The sequence below is a fragment of the Lonchura striata genome, chromosome 14, assembly GCF_046129695.1.
Source record: "Lonchura striata isolate bLonStr1 chromosome 14, bLonStr1.mat, whole genome shotgun sequence".
NCBI classification, from domain to species: domain Eukaryota; kingdom Metazoa; phylum Chordata; class Aves; order Passeriformes; family Estrildidae; genus Lonchura; species Lonchura striata.
Genome location: NC_134616.1, coordinates 11,184,995 through 11,204,640, shown reverse-complemented (window position 1 = coordinate 11,204,640; position 19,646 = coordinate 11,184,995). Strand labels below are relative to the sequence as shown.

The 19,646-nt window shown below is 45.8% G+C and overlaps 1 protein-coding gene across 3 annotated transcripts in view; it reads right to left on the bottom strand.

Annotated features, from left to right (window-relative positions):
- Positions 1 to 382: 382 nt before the first annotated feature.
- Positions 383 to 19,646, bottom strand: part of GAB3 (GRB2 associated binding protein 3) — a 64,301-nt gene continuing 45,037 nt past the window's right edge. Inside the window, exons 3-10 of one of the 3 annotated variants that reach the window (XM_021547884.3) lie at positions 14,849 to 15,062; positions 13,958 to 14,436; positions 11,390 to 11,445; positions 10,055 to 10,310; positions 8,843 to 8,924; positions 7,123 to 7,225; positions 5,760 to 5,873; positions 383 to 4,764 (exon numbers count right to left, since the gene is read on the bottom strand). In XM_021547884.3, the coding sequence (XP_021403559.1) occupies positions 4,648 to 4,764; positions 5,760 to 5,873; positions 7,123 to 7,225; positions 8,843 to 8,924; positions 10,055 to 10,310; positions 11,390 to 11,445; positions 13,958 to 14,436; positions 14,849 to 15,062 (1,421 nt within the window). In that variant the 3' untranslated portion in view covers positions 383 to 4,647. The remainder of the gene's footprint in view (positions 4,765 to 5,759; positions 5,874 to 7,122; positions 7,226 to 8,842; positions 8,925 to 10,054; positions 10,311 to 11,389; positions 11,446 to 13,957; positions 14,437 to 14,848; positions 15,063 to 19,646) is intronic. The other 2 variants (XM_031504796.2, XM_031504797.2) reach the window with 2 other exon arrangements.

Here is a 19,646-nt window from a genome sequence, read left to right as displayed (position 1 = left end):
GTGCTGAATAAATTTGTGCTTGTGCTCTACATGGTTGGTCAGGAATTGTGACCCCTTCCTGCCCTTTGGCTGTGGCAGCAGGAGCTGGGGCTGGGACTGGGGGACTGCAGCTCACCCTGTCCCAGGAGGACACAGACATGAGTCCAAGTCACAGCCTCACAGTTCTTTGTTATTCTGCAAATAATCTCCCTGATACACAGGTACATGACATTTGTTTGCAAATTTGTTTGAACTTGCATCCAAATATTTTATGTGAAAAATATTTTATCCAAAAAGTCACTGCCTAATAAGAGAATTAAAAAATGGAAAAAGCATTAAATGAAAGATGTGGGAGCTTATCCCATGAGCACCTTCACGTACCAAAATAATTAAAGATCACAGCTACCTTTTATATTAATTTATTAGAAAAAAGATACAGTTTAATGTGCAAATATATACACCAAACATTACAATGAAACATGAGGAAGGTGAGCCCCTTCCCTCTAGCAATGACTTGTCCCTTCATAACAGAGATGACTGTTTAATGCTTCCCCACAGATTTACAAATACAAAAAAATGTATAATGCTTCATTTGCACAAGAAAAAGTTTATTTTTGTTTGAAAACAAAAAATATCCTGGCTTTGACATGGCAAATGTCTGCTGTTTTGGTGGCTTTCATTTTTTTTAAACCTGAGCAAGTTTTGTGGAAGAGGGGGACAAAGGGAAGGCATTGCCCTGTACTTCATTCTCATCACAGCATCTGATGGTCTTTGAATTATTAAAGTTCTGAATTACTGCAACTGAATGCAACCCAAAATCTACATCTAGGATGTAGTTAGTGACAATGAAGAAAGCAAGTGCTACCACTGGCAAAGTGAGCTGGCTGAAAACCTTGCTCCAGTTATACATGGCTGCTGGCATTTCTCAGGTTAAGTGTTCATTTCTGCCAGTAACGAAATTAATGCTGCCTCCTGTCATAAAGGGGTTATAAATGTGAAATGTAGTTTAGTCCAAAAAGCAAATGAGTTGTGGACCTGCCATGCCTTGGTCAAATGTGCAGTCATTGAAGGAGAGAGTAAGGCCATATTGAACACATCAGTGGGGGGAACCAGCTGATGGCCCCAGCAATAACCACAGGACTCAAACCATTGAGCTTGGTTGTCTTCTACGTCATCCTGCAACCAAGCTTCATCCAGCAACTCCACAAGGTGACATTTCCAATTAAATTAAAACTGTGCTGCTCATTTAGTGCGCTCCCTATTTTTAACGAGAGGCCCCAGCAGTGCTGGAGAAGGCACTACAATACCTGGGCTGGGCAATGCCAATTCCCTCAGCAGAGTTTGCTAAGGGACCACTGGCCACTCTGTGCTCATTTAGGTGCAGAGCATCTCTCTGCATCAGCTCTCACCACACTTCTGGAAAAAATACATGCAAGTAACAGACCCATGGCAAAAATAGGACACCATCAGGAGTGTGCCTGGCTGGCCCCAGAGCCAGTACTAACCAAGGGCTCTGGCCTGGGCTATATTTTCAGACAAGGCATTGTCAAAAGCTGACTCAGTTTTCATGTTTACTTTCCTTCTTGGCCAAGGTAGTAGGATTTAAGAACAGACTTAACTGAACAGTAACTCCTTTTTGCTCTGTAACACTCCTACACTCCAGCAGTTGCTCTATGGGTACTGGCCCACAGGTTTGTCAGTCGTGGCTGCTGCAGCTCCCCTCACACCCAAATCCTTAGTGGTGAGGTGGCCACAGCAGATTTGGCTTCACCATCCTCCCACCATCCTGCTCCTAACTCTCTTTGAAGTATTGTGGAATTTGACCAAAGCAAAAGAAAAAAGCCTTTGAGAAGGACTACTCTGCTTTTAATTTTTTTTCCCCAGTATTTTTAAATTTTTCCTGTTTCATGTGTTTTACCTGCACAAGAATGTATGTCATGGGCCCTGAAGCAGCTGGGAAAGGACATTACATGAAAAATCAGAATAAACCATCAAATTTAGCTCTAAGTTAAAAGTTAGAAACCAGTGAGCAGCATTTGATCAAGATAAGAGTATTGTGAGGGCAAGCAGGGGACACGGGAAGTTGAAAGGGGCCATTCTCCTCTAAGGACAGTCCCTGCCAAGCTATATGCTTATGTCCTTTTAGGGGAGTAAAAATCCAGATACAGCTCTTTCTTCTCTAAACTTCTGAACGATCCGTTAGCCAGGTTTGTTGAAGTTTAAATATTTTTACAATAAACTAGAATAACAAGTGAGTCAGTTGTCTCCAATAACTTGGTGTTTTTCTACTTCAGACGATTTTCTGACAGCATGAAAGGAAACACTCCAGTCAAACATGAGCTGATCTGTATGTGATTCTGATCCTCATCAGAGGCTGCACTGCCATCACTCCACAATCTGGGATCTGCAGTTGCAGAACATAACTTCTCTCACCCTTTGTGGAGGTTGTCTGTCTGTAATTTAAAATGCCTTTTAGCATGTCTTTTAACCCTTTCAGTACATCAGCACATACCAAGAGCTTTCAGCAACATGTATTATTTGCACACTTTGAAAGAAAGGCAATTCTTTTGAGCATAAAGGCAAAAGTCTCTCAGTATCCACAGTATCTGTGGCACTTCCACACTTCCCTCTCTCTAACATCTCTGTGCAGGTGCAGATCTCCACTGCCTCTCCTCAAATGCCCTGTCCCTGTAACAGTATCACTCCCAAGGCATGGGTGCTCCCAGCTCTGCTAAATCAGTTAGAGGACAAAACAGCTGGTTTTTAACAAACTAAATTTTAAACCAGACAGACAAGATGTATGTGGAAAAGTTGGAATTATTTTCAAAACTTTTATGAACATCAATTTAAAGAGCTTTGGTGAGGGAGGGAGGAGCAGGGCAGGAGGGAACAGCAGGTCAGCTATCTGCAGGACTAACCCTGCATTTCCAAGCAGCTCTAGGCCAGGACACTTCATGCCCACAGGCCTGGGTGCCCAGTTTGCCCCAGTCACTGAAGGTGCTGGTGAACCTTGTTCTTGCAGGGTAACCTAGTGAGATCCTGGTCATCACAGATCCCCAGGGGCTGGGCTAAAGAAGCAGTGAGCCTTGCAAGCCCTGCAGCTCTCTTGAGGTAGGAGGAAAACTGTGTTTCTGTTAGCTATGCTGCCTCTCCCATGGGATGTGCAATGGCCTCCCAGACTGCCTGAATGATCAGAGCACACAGAGTTTAAGGAACAAGTTGAGTAGGAGCCTTGAAATGCCAGTGATTTCTGCAATGCCATCTCTATGACCTCTGTTTGGTAGATTAGAATTTTTAGGATGTCAGGTTACAGCAATGCAATGTGGTAACAACAGGCACATGAAGGGAGGCCAGCGAATTGGCACTGTCAGAGAAGAAATCTTTTGTAAGGGTCCTGTCTGCCCATGTTGACAGGATCAGACCTCTTATGGCTATTGGGAGCAAAGCCCATGAGACCAAATCCAGTGTGGGTCACTCAGCATCACTGCCTACTTCCATGAGCCAAGTGGCTGTGTGCCACCGTAAAATAAAGACCACAGCCAAGCGTTTAAAGTTAAATATCTTATAAACTGTACACATGTGTCATCCTGAGATAGTGCCTGTAACAAGTCCCAAAGTAGATAAGCTTCCTGAGCCCAGAGGTCCTCACGCTGCGTGAGCACATTGTTGTCCTGTTTTGGCAGGCTCCCGGCCTCTCAGAGCACGCTGCACTTCCTAATGCTCTTTTTTATTTTGGGGTGGGTCTAGTGAAACAATCAGATTGACGACTGCTACCAGCATTCCAATGGCATTCCTTCTGCTGTTCAGATGAAAGCAGTCTTGATCCTTTGCCAGTTCTCTCAAGGCTTGCAGAAACAGGCTCACAGCTTCCCTTTCTATTTTTTGGCCAGCCAAGAGCTGTGTGGCTGCAGCCTCCTACTAGAAGAGCAGTGCCAACGACACTTCCCAAGACAGGGGAGAAAGCATCAGTAGGAATCAGACAGAAAAGTGACACGTATGAGCCACAATGGAGGGAAGAAGCTTAATACAATGACCATCATCCAGAGGGTCAGACCATGCATTCCAGTCGCATGGGCACGTAGTCCTGTTTTGAGTTCTGACAGCATCAGCTCACAGCCAGACCTTTTAAACCCAGGGGGAAAATATTTTTCAAAATTCTCTTTGCTAAAGCACTATATATTCAAAAAGTTTTATTATTGTTTCAGTATTTTAGCCCTTAGTTGATTAGTCACCAAAACCTGTCAGATGCCTGTTGCCATAAAAGTACTCCGAGCACCTGCAGCATTTGTAGGAATATCAAAAAATAGCTTTAGCAACTAGGAATTATGCAACAGAAGGAGAAGGCAGGATGAACTAGATTAATACAACTTGTAGTGGATTTGTTAACGTTAAGTGTATGACTCGTTGCAGAATCATGCCAGAAAATGGTACCATGGAGCGTACTGGTAAGGGCAGTAAAAAAGGCTAATGCATTACTTTAGTCATCAGTGAACCACTCATTCACTCAACATACTTTTTCCAGCTGAAATCAAAGGTTTCCAGTAAAAATGCCTCTACAGACTGTAAGCATCTTACAACTCTGCCTTTGAGCTCTACTGTGATAGCTGCTTCATTAACATTGTGGTTCCAGTGCAAAAAAAATCCCTCCTGATCCGAAATCTTCTTCCTTTATACTTTTGATTGTCTTTCATCTGTCCATTCTTGCTTAGTGTTCTGTAAAGCTTGAGTCTTCTGTTCATCTACTTGGACATAGTCCACTCTCTGTTCCTCAGACAGAAAAGGTTTCTATGGGACAGAGAGGAAAAAATGTTTTAATTCTCAGGTTGAAAAGGGGTGCTAGTGAAACTTAGCTTGATTTTCTGTTTTCCCTTTCCCTCATTCCTTGATTGCTTCACTTCACCTCGAAGCTCACAGTGACATCAGCTGACAAAAGCATTGCTTTACAGCCTGCTTTAGCTATAATTTTCCATCTGCCACCCTGTCACTCAGCCCAGCACAGCAAGTGAGGGAAACATGCTGTACTGGCTATTTCCATGCAGATAATAATTCTCTCCTCATCTGAGTGATCCTGCTGCAGGGATAACCTGATTTTAGATATAGGGAGGGTTTAAATAAGAAAGCTTTAGAGTCTTGAGTCTTTTGCATCTGGGAGTGTTGGCTGATGGGGAAAATGATACACAGGACATAAAGTGATCCAAACTGACAACAGTTCATTGCTTTGCAGTGGTACCTACCCACCACTTAGGCAGCTTAGAAGTTCTTTGGAACAAGGAATGTATTTTCTCAGCATTGCAAAAGAAATTGAAATGGTTTTGGTGATGCAAGAATAAAGATGCACATTTTGCCATATTATAAGAGATGGTACAGTCTTACCCAATGAATTTATCATGGGCTGCAATCTTGTTACTGCAAAGAGATTTTTGGGAAAACTAGCAGGAAAGGCTTTGTGGAGACTTGGTGAAAATGAAGGAGCATGCAGAGATCCTGCAAACATCAACCTGCTTGCCCACAAGCCCTCATGGCTGCACTTTCCAGTGCAGTCTCATACCCTGTGCCAAGCTCGTGTCAGCAGCAGCTCTATGAGTCACACTAAGGACACCCTGTCAGCACCCTCATCATGCTTTTATCATATTAATCTTGGGCCTGACACGAATACAGTCAGCTGGAAACACGACTGGCTTCATCATGGCACTTTGGGCACCTAGCAGAATCCCTGGGTCTGGATTTCCTCCCCACAAACAAAAAGGCAGGAGGCTGCGGGTTTTTCAGATGACTCGTACCTTCTGCACAGGGGATGGGGAAGCAGAGTTAAAATCCAGTGCTAAGTAATCAAGGTTAGATTTCCTTGTCCATGGAAAAGCACCACTGTATGGAGAGGTGGCCTGTCTGTGTTCCTGTCAGGAAAGAAGAAAAACTTTTAATGCTCTAAACACATGATCCTAGAAGGGGACAGGATCACAACTGGGAGTTGGGAGATTCATCTGGCAGAAAGTGAATGAGAACAATCAGGGCCCACATAATTTTCTAAGCCAAGGGTGCATTTGGTTACTAACCACAGCATAACACTGATAATTACGGGATAGCATAAAGAAATCATGAGAACCTTTTTCTTCTGATAATTCTGGCACAGCAAACAAAACAAGCTGAATTACACTCAATTTTATCAAGAAGGACTTGTGCCCAGCTTCTTAATCCAAGCCCTTGGAACACTCAGATTTGCAGGGGTGCCCACTTAAACATCATCATTCAATGAATTTGAAGAAATAGTGAAAATTCAGTTCAAATATAGAAACTGAAAATTATTCTCATAAAATCACAAATAACCAAACATATGTCAGGTTTTCCTAAACTGGAAAAACCAGATAGGGAATGGTTATAATTGGAACTGGCCTCTTGAGCAGATTTCAGTCTTGTAGAGATGTGGGTTAACATTTGAAACTATGATTCATGGAGACTGGGGTCAGTTTTGCAATATATTTTTATAGCTACTGCTATTGGGCTTTGGCTATGGAGCAGATCTGTAGACATTGGCTCAGATGAATGGATTTGAGATCCATTTCCACCAAAACTTCAAAGTAAAACAAGATTCTGCTCTTTTGTAAGATATGGCTAAAGAGTAAATGAAAAAAAGGAAGCCGCAAAGCCAGATGTTCTTCTTTCATGGGATGGGAAGTGGGGTTAGTGCCATCAGCCAAAGCAGAAGCAATGAGATTCTAATGGGAGTTCTGTTTCTGCACAATATTTGGTGTGTTTCTTTAGGAAGAGCACTAACGGCTTTCTGTTATTTCCTAGGAGATTTTGCAAGGCACACTTTCAAAAGGTGAAAAGATTTAATTTTCTTTTGTCTTAATGAGTTCTCATGTAAATATGGCTGATCCCTGTGATCTCTTGGAACTGTTCAGCAACATTCGTGGGTGAACAGCTGAGTTCTGCAGAGCAGGAAAAGGGCTTCCCTTATCTCTCTGTAAATTGGTCCCAGTGTCTTTGGTTTAAAACCATTTCATCATTTGGAAAAAAAAAAAAACCAGAAGGCAAAGGACAAACCTCCTCAACGTTTTTTTCTTAGAAAACAAACTTCTGCATTCTCCATCAATGTGACAGAGCAGAATAAAGCAAAGGATGGCTGTGTGAAAATGACATTACCATATGAATGTAACTTTCTTCCTCTTCTCCGGAAACTGAATTGGCAAATATTCTTGCTGAATTAATACCGTCTCTTTCTGGTGAGATAAAGCTCATTCGATTGCTATGAAGAAAAACACAGGAGAGGTTAAGGAAGCATCTTACAGATGCACTGAAATGAAGCCAAAACCTGACACAGTCCATATGGTGAATAAACTCACACAAAGGCTGTGGCCTTTATAGAGAGGATGTCCAAAGCCACTCCTTAGCTCTAGAAATAGTGTGCTATATTGCTGACTGATTTTGTTGATTTTTTTTTTCTCTGGGATTTATGAAAGTTTGCTATCTGGTACAACAGAAACTGTAAAACATTGAAGCAATCCTCTGCCAAGGGCTACAGAGCTATCATTCATTTGGGTAATAATGGGGGCAGTTACTTGGCTGTGCAGGTATTCACATTTTGGAGACTGATGTGAATTAATCAGCTGCTGGAGGTACATACAAAGGAACTTGGTCTGGCTTTGTACACAGTGTCAACACCTGCCACCTGTGCTATGGAGATGGCTGTGACTCAGCTCTTGCACAAGAAAATCTCTCCCATGAACACAACTTTCAGAGCTGCATGGTGAATAAATTACCACAGGCAAGCACAATGGGCTTGGTTAATAGAAAATTAGATGGCCTCTCTGTGCATGAACAGCATAATTCCTTTTGCTGTATTAGTTTCAGGCATAACTTTTAAATTTTTGTTAGTGTAAAACATGCAACCTCACTCTAAGCTCATTATCCTTCAGAACTCTGCACTGTGTCAGCATTGATTAACCTCAGTGCACTGGCAGGGGTGCTTGGGAGGCAGGGTATTGGCTTTCCCTAACAGGCAGCGTCAAGGGGCTTAACCAGCCTTGGACTGGATGTGAGAAAAGCCTCTGCAACTGAGAAACTGCTCACCTTGTGTCTCCTTTGCCCTTCACATGACAACCTGAAATGGGGGAGTGGAAATGCCCTGTCTGGCACTCATGCCAGCAAAACCCCACATTTTCTGGAGTGCCCAGGGTGTGTGGAGGAGATTGATGGGAATTTCTAGCTTTTGCACACATAATTCAGCACAGCTGCTTGTATTTTTTTTTTTTTTTGTGCCAAGACCCCTCCAGCCAAGGCTGAAGGCTGAAGTCCTCCCCTGCTTACAAGTTCCCTGAGGATGAGTCTTCTGCTGCCCTTGGAGCCCAACAGTATCATCTGCTCATACTACCTGGGCTGTGGGATCAAAAGAATTTGTTTTACCAACAACTAATTTCTAGTGACAAAAGGTCATGCCAAAAGTTCAAGTCTGGACTGCTGTGTGGCAGTGCAGAATTCTATACCCAATCTACAATTCAGACAGATCTTTATCTGATCTGGTTCTCCTTTGTTATAATTATTTTAAGGAGCAAAAGTGGCTCTATCATAGTTTAGGCATGCCAAGCTTTTAGCTATCATAGCAGCCACACCAGAGTGCAGACCAGCTCCAGGATGTTTAAAAGGAACCTTCAGATCATGATTCTGAATGCTCTGGAGCTGCCCATCATGAAAGGGAGCTCTGCTTTTCAGAGACAGCAAAAGCCTGGGGGATACTGAAAGGAACCTTGGGGAACTTCTGTTTCTGGACTTTGTCAGGAATCTTTCTTGTAGGATGGGATAAGTTTTAACTCTATTCCACACTAATGCTCAGACTATTGGAATGGCAGGTTTCTTGTTGACTTACTAAGGCACAGTCCACATCCTGGTCACGGCAGCATGCTCCCGGATTGTGGAGAGGTTCCTCAAGTCCAAAGGAGGTGGTCGTGCTGTAAGTACAAAAGGAACTATGTTTTCAATGAAAAGTACAGATTGTTTAGAAAAATGCAGTTTTGTATTAACAGAAAGAAACTAACAGAGTATTTCACAGAACATAACCAAGAAGGAAATCAGTAACAAATGATCTCTTTAGTCACTGCTGGAAAGCAAAGACCTTCAATCACCCTAAAATAACAGAATAAATATAGCTGGCATAAAGAGACCAAATGCCACACAAGATACATACACTTGCCCCAAATATGCTCTGTAAATGCTGCCTTGGAGAGGCTGGTTCAGCCTACAGGTTATAATAGGCTTTGGATTCTGTTCTAAACAAAAAGGTCCTATACATGGACATCAGGACCATTCCTGTCACCACTCAATGTACAGATGTCCACCATTCTCAAGACCCTTTAAGAAAGGATTTGAGTTTGCTTTTCTTCATGGCAATGGTCTAAATGTCTGTCCCCACTTTTACAGTAGCACTGCCTGAACCAATTTCTGAGCAACCCTGCGGAGCTGCAACCTTAAGAGCTTTAATATAGGCTAGGTTTAGGCAATTTCTCCACTTCAAAGCTGAATTTTGTCCTCAGTATATTCCCTTGAAGTGAACGTAGATTTTGGACATGCCATGAAAGCCAGAAGTGGAAAATTACCATCAGCAAAAACATCTGCAGAAAATTCCTGATTAAACTAAGACAGCTGTGCCTACCCAACAAAGATCTAACCAACAGCCACCACATCAAGTTTGAGTACTTGAGTGTTTGGATGTCCCATTCCTGGCAGGTCAGAGAGCTGGTGAGATAGGAGTACATGTACCTCAGAGTGGCAGGATTTAGTCTGCTGTCTCTCCCAGACTAGGTCCTGTTGGCTGTTTGTAGTCACAAGGAAAGCCAGGCACTGTGCTTATGCAGCCACCTGGGCTTTGACTGCAGAAAGAGCCGTGGAAGTTTATCCTCCACTCACAAAACACCCTGCAAGCACATCCTAGGCTACAGTGCTGTAAGTCATCCACGCAGCATTTCAACCCATCCTCTAGAGGCAGAATTGCTTTAGGACATGCCAAGGACACTGTCAAAAGAGGTCACCCATGTCCCCACCATCAGGACCCTCAGGCTTTGCACTTTAGGTCTGGGCTTACACTTCCTACGAGGCTTGAGGTCCCGGTTCACTGGAGGGGGCTCCACGTCAGAGGGAAGCTCAGGCAAGGGGCTGGTGAGCTTTTCAGTGCTGGCGATGGGGAAGGTGAAGGTGGCCGAGCCGGGGCTCATGGGGATGTATCCGTCAGGGGAGCAGTCGGAGCCGGGCGCGGAGGGAGAGGTGCTGGGGCGCATGGGCACGTAGCTGTCCTCGGCGCCGTCCGCGGCCGGCGAGCACAGCGGGGAGAACCGGCACGGCTGCACGGGCACAGCAGGAGCAGAGAGAGAGAGAAAGGGCACCATTAATGCACAGCCGGGAGCTGCTGTGAGCTGGGAACACACCTGAGCTGAGCCCCCTCTGATGGGGCCTCACAGAGGCAAAAGATGGGGTGACAAGAGACAAATGCATGAGTTCAGATTAACACTCCAGCTCTGGAGCAGTCCACGCTGAGCTTCACAAGTCACTGCTGGAAACTAGAACCAAACTGATTGGTAACTTTATTGGTTTAATCCTCCAACTTCAGCGAGGCTGCACTTATGTCTCACAGCAGTAATTCTTACCCATAAAATGTGGGAGGATCCTGAATACAAAACAAGTCTGAAAGGATAACACCTGATGGACTGTACAAATGTGGCAAATGTGGAACCTGAGACAGCAGACACAGATCTACAACTCACTTCTGATCACTGAGAATTAGCATTAGAAAATCACTTCATGCAGGTTAGTGCTGGCTGAGTGGTGAGAGGGAGCGATTACAATTCTTGCAAGCTTTCAATAAGGAGAAAAAAGTTGCCCACTACCAGCAAAGGATCTCCCACAGAAGACAGCATCCAGCCTCAGGCAGAAGAATGGCTATGTGATGTGAGATGGTGCTGCTTAGATCTGTCAAAGGCAGGAAGCTGTGGACTGATAAAGCCTTCAATCACAGGCACTGTCAGAGCAGACATTTCCAAATGTCCTAAAGAAGAGATATTCCTCAGGACCATGAAGTGATAGGCTTCTTTAGACCCCTTTTTCAAGTAATAAGCCATTTGCTCTGGTGCTCTTGGTCAACAGTTTAATTCTTGAGGCTACTGGTAACCTTTTCCATAACAGACCCAGCCACATCTGCTTTAAAACCAGGGTGCCCAGTATTGAGGCCTCTCCCTCCCTCTCCTCTCAAAGGCTGACTGAGGCCAAAAAGCAGCCAGCACCAAAGTTGCCCAAAGCCAAGCACCTTTTTCATTTTTTAAATTCTTCTGCTGAACAGAGGAGAAGAATGATTGAATATCAGGATGTGAAATGATTCACTCTGAAGTTTACGTGCTAGTGTTTTAAATTTGTGCAGAGTACTTACCAAATTCAAGCTAAGCCTCTTATCTCGACTTCTTAGGGAACTGCCTTCCATGTCTGCTGCAAGGAAAAAAAAAAGTGATTAAAAATGGGTTAAGGCAGTGCAACTGTACAGAGATTATTCTGGAGTAAAACATATGGCTCTAAAATAATTAGAGATTTATACAGATTCCATAACTTCTAAATGAGGAAATACAATGACACTTAAGCCTAGATCCAACTCAGCAGCATTTCCAGAGTGATTACATTTATTTTAAGTATGATGAAACCAAGGAACCTGTTCATGTACAATACAGCTGCAACTTATGCTTCCTGTAACACAAGCAGTTGGGGAAAAAGACTGGTGTGGGAGAAAGCAAGCAAGCATTTAAATGCAGCTCCTGCTCTAGTTCTCTGTTTTCCCAGCTGTCAAACTGGGGAAATTATATGAAAAGGGGCTATTATAGATAATATTATTTCTTGGATATTTATTTAGAAGCCTTTTAAGGTGCCAGGGAAGCAATTGTCATTGTACAGAAAGTGGTGCGTGGGGGAACTTATTGGTAGGAGAAAAATTCTTTGCCTTGTCATCCAGAAGTGCTGATGTGGTGCAAGGGGCTCAAGGTGATGGGGAATGAATAGCCTGATCACAGAGACAATCACCAGTCTCCTTGTGTAGGTGGGCCTTGGTCTTGGTATAAGCCAATTTTATTTTCCAAGAAAAAGCCAAAAACCCCTAAAATCCAGCATTCAGCACATAGAAGATCAGCTTGGGAGATGCTTACAACCACCATCCTTTTCTGAAAAGGGATTTTCTGTGCAGAAAATGGCTTTTCTGTGGGAATGCCCCAAATCCCCGCAACCATGTTAATCCATTCCCTGCTCTTATGGTAGAGATGTCAGTACTGCAGCTGGGGTTTTTTTGGTGGCACCAGCCAAAAAGGCTAAACAAGAACAAAGCAATTCAGTTAGTGCAGATATTATTATTCAGATAGACACAGTCACTGTCCTGGGACAGCTATATTTATTTATTATGGCAAAAAGACATAGAGGCACAAGGCTGTGGCAGGTGCCAGGATACAGGTGTCTCACAGCTCATCCTCCTTCATGGCACTTCCACTCATGCTGCTTTCACCCTGGGCCAATTACATCTGGGCACCTTTTGTAGGTTAGCAGGGCAAAAAATTAAGTTAATAACTTGAGTGCACTCACTGGAGAAGCTGGTGAGGACCTGCTGCTTTCTCCTTCTTTATTTTTCAGATCTTTCTTGTTAAATGTATTTTAATTCAGAGTTTAACCCTTCAAATAGTTTCAGCTACACTTAGGGTAAGAAAAAGTGGCAGCACTTATTAATTCATTGCTGCCCCCATCAGGCAGAGACAACCCTGCAGCACAGCAGCACAATATGACATTTGGCCACTTAATCCTCTTAGAGACATTTTGGTGTAAATTGGGTTGGAGGATCATGAACCAGCTGCATTGGAGCAGCACACGTGCAGAAGCAAGAGCAGCACCTCTCATGGAGCAACCAAAGGTAGCTGATAATTAAGAACAGCAATTCTATTGATGGGTGTTTCTCCAGAAACCTTCCAAGAATTGTCTGTATGCTGACAAGCAGACCCAGCAGAGATCTCCTTGCTTTAGCTTCTGAGCTTTAAGAGCAAGATCTAACAGCCCCACACATTGTCTGGTCATTCAAAGTGCAGGAGTCAAAAGGATGCTTGCCCTTAAAAACCTACTATTTTCCTCATCAAGAATGAAGGTTTTCACATGACTACAGTATACTTGATGATTTCCAGCCAGGTATTCCAGCTGCCTCCCTATTCTCTGTGGTTCCATGTAATAAAGCTCTTTCATACTGTGTATGCTGTTTTCTGACACCATGATGTTCTGGGTTTTGACTGCTGCTCTTTTTTGTGATGATGTTTCAGGAGCAAGTGGAAAAGCCAGCTCAGCTCAGAGTAGAGTCTGCTTTGCAGCCTTGCCTTGCTCTGTAGCAGCAGGTTTTCAGACTGCCCAGACAGAAGTGCAAGGACAGAGTGGGATTTGTTCAAGGACATGCAGAGTCCCTGGTTCAACCAGGATTACATCCCATCCCGTGTCTCCCTGACTTCCTGGTCTTTACTCTAAGCTGTGAAAAGACACACAGCTATCACAGAATAGACTGGGTGTAGCAAAGCAGCACAGCTCCAAAGGCATTTCCCACATGCAAGCCCACAGTCTGACCTGTATAAACAGAGTTTGGCATTGCCCAATTCAATGGCTGACTTCTCATTTTGGTTTTTCTACTGCTTTCTCTTCTGAGGTGGAAGGGTAAAAATTAGCAAGGCATGAGGCACCCTGAAAGGATCAGAGTGAAATTGCTGCCTATCTGTACACATACTGAGAGGCTTCTACACAGCAGGAGCAAACCTAAGGGACTGAATCCTGCTTGCTAATTTGAAAGCAGCACTTGGTGTTACATTGGGTGGTGTAAGATTTCACACAGGGCAGGGCAGAGGGGTACAACAGGAAGTCAAAACCATTCTGTGAATGTGGGCAGCTCCACGCCCCACATTGGTGCTGCTTTGCTGGCTCTTGGACGTGCACTCACCTTTCCAGTTCCTCATGTTGTCCAAGCTGGACAAGGAGATCCTTCTGGGCACCAGAGCGACCTGAGGCCGGCAGATCCCCGCGTGCCCGTTCTGCAGGGCCCCGCTGCCCAGCTCCTCTCCCCTCCTGTCCGAGAAGTGCGTTGGCTTGGGTGGCCGTGGCGGCGGCGTGTTGGACAGCACGTCCAGCTGCGTTACCCCATAGGGCAGCGCCTTCTGGCTCTTGTCAATCTGAAATGTCGGTGTCAGCGGCGTCCCCAGCAGTGGGGAAGAGGAGGAAAAGTCACTGGATGGCCCACTGATGTCTGTACTCCTGGACACCATGCTGGGATTTGCCACTGGGGCTCCGACCTGGTGCACAGCGCCAGCGCTGGTTGGCTGTACAAGGTACAAGGAGGGCTGGGATTGCAAGGAATCAACAAAAACATCGTCTGATGATGTTTGCTCCAGAGATCTGTCTGAATTTGACCAGCTGTCACACCTGCAAGGAGACAGAGGTCAGGACCTGAGCTTTCCTTTTCTTCTGGCTGGAAGAACACAACAAACAAAAAAGCCAGCCACACAGTCTGGGACATGACCTGTCCCCTCTGAGCTGGACTGGAGGCTGGGGCACTTTGTGGAGCACCTTGGGCAACTGCAGGTGTCTGGAGGGATGCTGTGTGTCAGATCCTCAGCCAAACACCTTGGAAAAGGACAGAACCAACACATGATGCTTAACCACTAATCTGTGCTATGAAAAGCACCCTGTAAATTGGATTAGGCTGGTGGTCCCCTGTTGTGTTTGGGAGCCAGCCCTGAGTGGCAGGGCTCCCTGGGGCTGTGTGCCCCAGTTTCATGCCTGAACAGACAGAGGGGGGCTCCAGCCTGACACATCTGGCAGAGCCCAGACTCACCTGTTGTGGCTGATCTTGCCCGACTCACAGTTGGACAGGAAGAGGTAGTCAGGGAGGAAGACTGACCCAGACTCACTGGGGGTCTCCTCGGCGGCAGCATCAGCAGCAGCGTGCTCGACTGAGAAGGAGGGGTCGGCGATGCGGGAGGCGTGGGTGGAGGCGGCCGGCGAGGGCTGTGGGGACGAGGTCGTGTGAGACAGGCTCTCCACAGAACCTGCAATGGCAACAGATGGCCCGGCTGAGGGATGGCTCTGCCTCGCCCTGGCCCTCTGACTGTCCTGGCTGTCACCACCCTGCTTTTGCACCAGGGATGTTTTAGCCAGAGCAGCCAGTGAGTCAAGGCAAACACTGGTTCTGGGTAGGGGGGAGCCTCATTTTACTACCCCTGTCTAGGCTGTCAAAGTCCTTCAGGCTGTAGGAAATGAAGACCCCTTGCTCTGGGGTCCCCCTCTCCCTCCTGCAGCCAGCAATGAAGAACAGATCCTGCTGAAGAAAGAGCTGAAGCACAGCAGCCTGTTTTACCAAGTATTTTCTTAGTATCTAATGCAAATAATTAATTATACATCTCCAACACTTCAAATTAATGGTGATAAGGAAAGGGATTGCTTTCTTGCTACTTTTTAGATTTCAGTAGACAAGCCTGATCATTCCAGCTCATGGAGTAGCCAGACAAGGTCTGAACTTGTCTACAAGCTTTTTATGCCTCTCTCGGCTGGACACCAAACCACAGGAGCAGCGCTGTGGCTGTAACTGCCCAGCTGGAGGCTTCTGGGCTCTGCTGAGAAAAGTGACACTACTTTTCTGGATGTCACAAGGCACAGGGAGTCTGAGCTCACTGACACCTTCTCTGGGCATAACACTCCAATGTCCCCAGCACAGAGTGGGATGGCAGTGGGACAGGAGGGAGTCTGGGCTGCAGGCAGTGGGGCTGGCCCAGAGCTGGCTGCCTGCTCACACCATCAAGGCCACCCTTCAATGGCAGCCTGTGGCTGAGACACACAGACTCATCTGGCCTGAGCACTGCCTGGCAGCAGAGAAGTCTGGTTCTGCTCCTCTCCCAACCTCTGTCCCTGCAAGAGTGCTGGGCAGAAGGGAAGAAGGAGTGATGTCTGAGACACACAGAGTCAAGCTAAACAATGCTTTTGGGGCATTCCAACTCAAAAAATCAAGTGCAATCCAGACCTCCCACGAGGGGCAGCTGTGGAATGGGAACGGTATCTTTACAGAGCAGCTCCCCAAAAGCATCTGCTCCTGGCAGCAAGCTCAAACAGTGGCACCAAGAGCACAAGTCCTCAGTTAGGGAATATGATTTTTCTAATGAAGTTCCAGGTTGCTGCATGGCAGTTCCTTCACCAGAGCTGTGTGGGGACGGGGCAGTGCTCACTGGGTCCCTGACACCTGCAGGGCTTAGCAGTGGATACCCATCTCTGTGGCTCAGACACTGCCGGAGTCAAAGCTGCCAAAATGAAAAACCCCACAGAAGAAACAAACACAAGAAACCAGCAACTGCTGATAAAACCATACCGAGAATTAACATGCTTTTAATGTGCAGCAAGATGGCAGATTTATCTAATGCTGATATCCAGAACTTGATGGAAATTCTGGGAACCAGCCCCTGACCAGCTGCATGTGTCCTGTGCCCCACATCCTGCACTGTGTGCTGAGGTCCTGAGACCCTCCAGCAGGTCCAGTCTAGTCCCAACCTCAACAGAGCCATAGACCTTGGCACTGTACCAGGTAGCTGTAGTCACTTCTCAACTCTGGGAGGTGCTGGGTATACATGCAAGCAGACCAGGAGGGATGGAGAAGACTGCCAAGACTTGAGTGGTTAGACAGAAACACGATTAAACATAAATGAAACCCTCTCAGGCATGTGGTGTAATTCTTGGGGCCATCCCATACAGGGCCAGGAGTTTGGCTTGGTGATCCTTACAGGTCCCTTCCAACTGAGGATAGTCTATGATTCCAGTGATCAGGATCCCACACCAGCCACAGCAGGCTTCACCCCTGATCTTTCAGATAGCAGAAGAATAAAACAGCTAATCTTCCCTCCCTGCACTGTCGTACATCTCATCCCTTTCAACCTGGGAGGGAGCTGCTTCTTTCCTTCCCATCTACCACTATTGACTTCCTGTTGCTTCCTCCAATTAGCTTCAGAGATCTGGGCAGTGGTGGGCCTCAGGTCAGCAAAGCATCTAAGAGCATGCTTAAATTCAAGTGTAAGCAAAGGATTTGCTTTAATTTTGAGCAGGTGCTTATAGCAGCAGGGTTGCATCAGTGATCATCTGGAAGGAATGGCTTTTACAGGATTTCACATTTGCAAAGCAGAGCTGAAGGCTGCAGCCTTCCCATCTTAAAAATAACTTTTGTTCATTGTGCTGGCTCAGACAGTAACTCTGCCTTTAAATCCAGGACTCAGAGCTGTCTTGCAAGCTGACAATGATCAAACATACACTGGGCTAACTCCCATGGGATCTCAGAAAATCATGTTCACCATCTGACTACATTTAAAAAAACCCAACAAACCAACAACTAAAACTGCCATAATGCATAAGAAAGAAATTAATGACATTCTGAGTTATTAACACAGAGAACGAACAGGCCTGAACTCCATCTGGTACTCACAGGGTTTAGCCATGGATTATCCCATCAGGAAAGGCTGTGAGCTGCAGACCACATGGCAACGGTTATGAGCAGGAGGGAGGGGTGGGGACAGCACAGACCTGCCCTTTTCTGACCTTCAGGGGCTCAGGGACCTTCAGCCAGCTCCTCACAGACTGTTCCTGTCCCTGCCAGCTCTGCTGGTAACCAAATTGTGTGCATTAAAACTACCATGACAGCAGCTGGGCAGAATAAATTATGCATGGCTATTTTCAACAGTGAGAAGGCAGAGAATAGGTTTGGTGCCTACCATCCCCTTTGCCAGAGAGACAGCAAGAGGTGTCAGATGCCAAAATAACTGCTTAGGTGGGTACTAACACCAAACATTTCTGCCCTGCAATTATGGAGAAAGCCACCACAGAGGCTGCACAGCATCTTCGACAGTGACCTCTCCCATCAGTGAAGGGCCATAGCTTGGAGGAACAGAGGGCTTTCCCCTTCTGCTACAGACCCCAGCCCCCTCCCCAAAAATTGCTACGGTGCAACAGCTGTGCAGGGGGCTGGTGGAATAGGGGTCTTCTTCTCACATCAACCACCCCAAGGCTGCACTGACATACCAAGGAGGTAGAAATAATAACAGTAAGGCTTCCTAATGAAACTGGTTAAACAAACTTCCCACTAGTTTCTCCAGTGAAAGGCTGTTACACTGGATTGTATCAATTAGTCACAGCTTCAGCTTGCACGTGGGATAAACTGTGCCCCTGGTGTCCCACTTCATTTCATCCCTTCCTCTGCCCCAGTCACTTGGGCCAAGCATCCTCCCAATCCCCTGCATGGCCATGGATCCTGTGGGGCTAGGGAATGATGGCTCTATTGGGAGGTTTCACCAAAGATAGAAACAGATTTTGTTCAGATAGGGCAGGAAAACCAGGAGCAAGACCTCTTCCTCTCTCCTCCAGCTGACTCCCCAGAGGTGCCAACTCCCCTGTCATTTCCAACACAGCCAGCAGCACTTTCTGGTGGCAGCAGTGTGTGAGTGCTGCTGGCAAGTCCTCCCTGACAGCCACCCTCCCAGGTGCTTCCTGACATCTGCGTGGAGCTGCCGTGTCATCTCTGCCTCTCAGCTGTCCCCTCTCCTGTTGACTACAGAGCTGTGCTCACAGGAGCCACGGCTTTTGTAACTTCACTCCGCATGCGGCTGCCAACACCTCTGGTGTGGGGAGCTGGCTGTCCATCCTTCTTTGCTGCTGGAAGGGACTAACTGGGAACAACAGGACAGCACTTACAGCTGAGTCACTGCATAAACCTGTGGCTACACTTTGGGCATTAAGCAGAGAAAGCAGCAGATTGTATTTTGGTTTCAGTCACAGCAAATTTTCAGATATGCACAGATTAAGAGTGATATGACTCATAGCAGGGACTAGTGTTTTTTTAAAGCAGTAGCATTCAAGTTAAAAAAGCATGTGGCACTTAATAGGGCTTTTCTCTTCTAATGTTAATTTTAAAGGGTAGTTTGTTTAAACCTACAGGCTTTTGGAGAATTTAGGAGATCCTGAAAAGCTGAAGCAATTAGCAACTGTTTGAAATGTGATGTGCAACTTGTGGAACTGTGCAGATTTAAATCAGAGGATCTAGATATGCTTGGCAGCCTGACCTGGATACACCCCAGACCTGAGCTCACTGGCAGGAGCTGCAGGATAAATAGAAGCTCTTAGAAGCTATTTGGCATTAGAGACAGAGCAAGTGCATATCTGGAGGCTTAGCTCACACCATCCTTGATGAGGGCTGCAAGTTCATGTGCCAGACTTTGTACTGAATCAAGGCAAATGCTCAGCAGTGCTAAACTTCTTGGGGGGTAATATCTGCCTTGGAAAGCTGGAGTGTCAGATTTCCCAGCTGCTGCTGCAAGAGCTGTCATTTCTCATCCATCAGTGCCCACACTGGCAATCTTTGTTCAGAGAGAAACACCAATGCGTAATACTCTGAGTATTGTCCATGTGCAAGTCTTACAAGCAGTAGTGCACTGCACCAGCAAAACAGAGAAGGCATTTTCCAGTATAAATGCATCTGTCTGGGACTGTCTTAAGACACTATCTTAGCTCCTTGCCACAGATCACATCCCCCATTAACATCCTCACACAGTGCCAGGAGAAGGCTGCCTACACATTTGAGAGACAAAAATTATTTTTCTATTTTG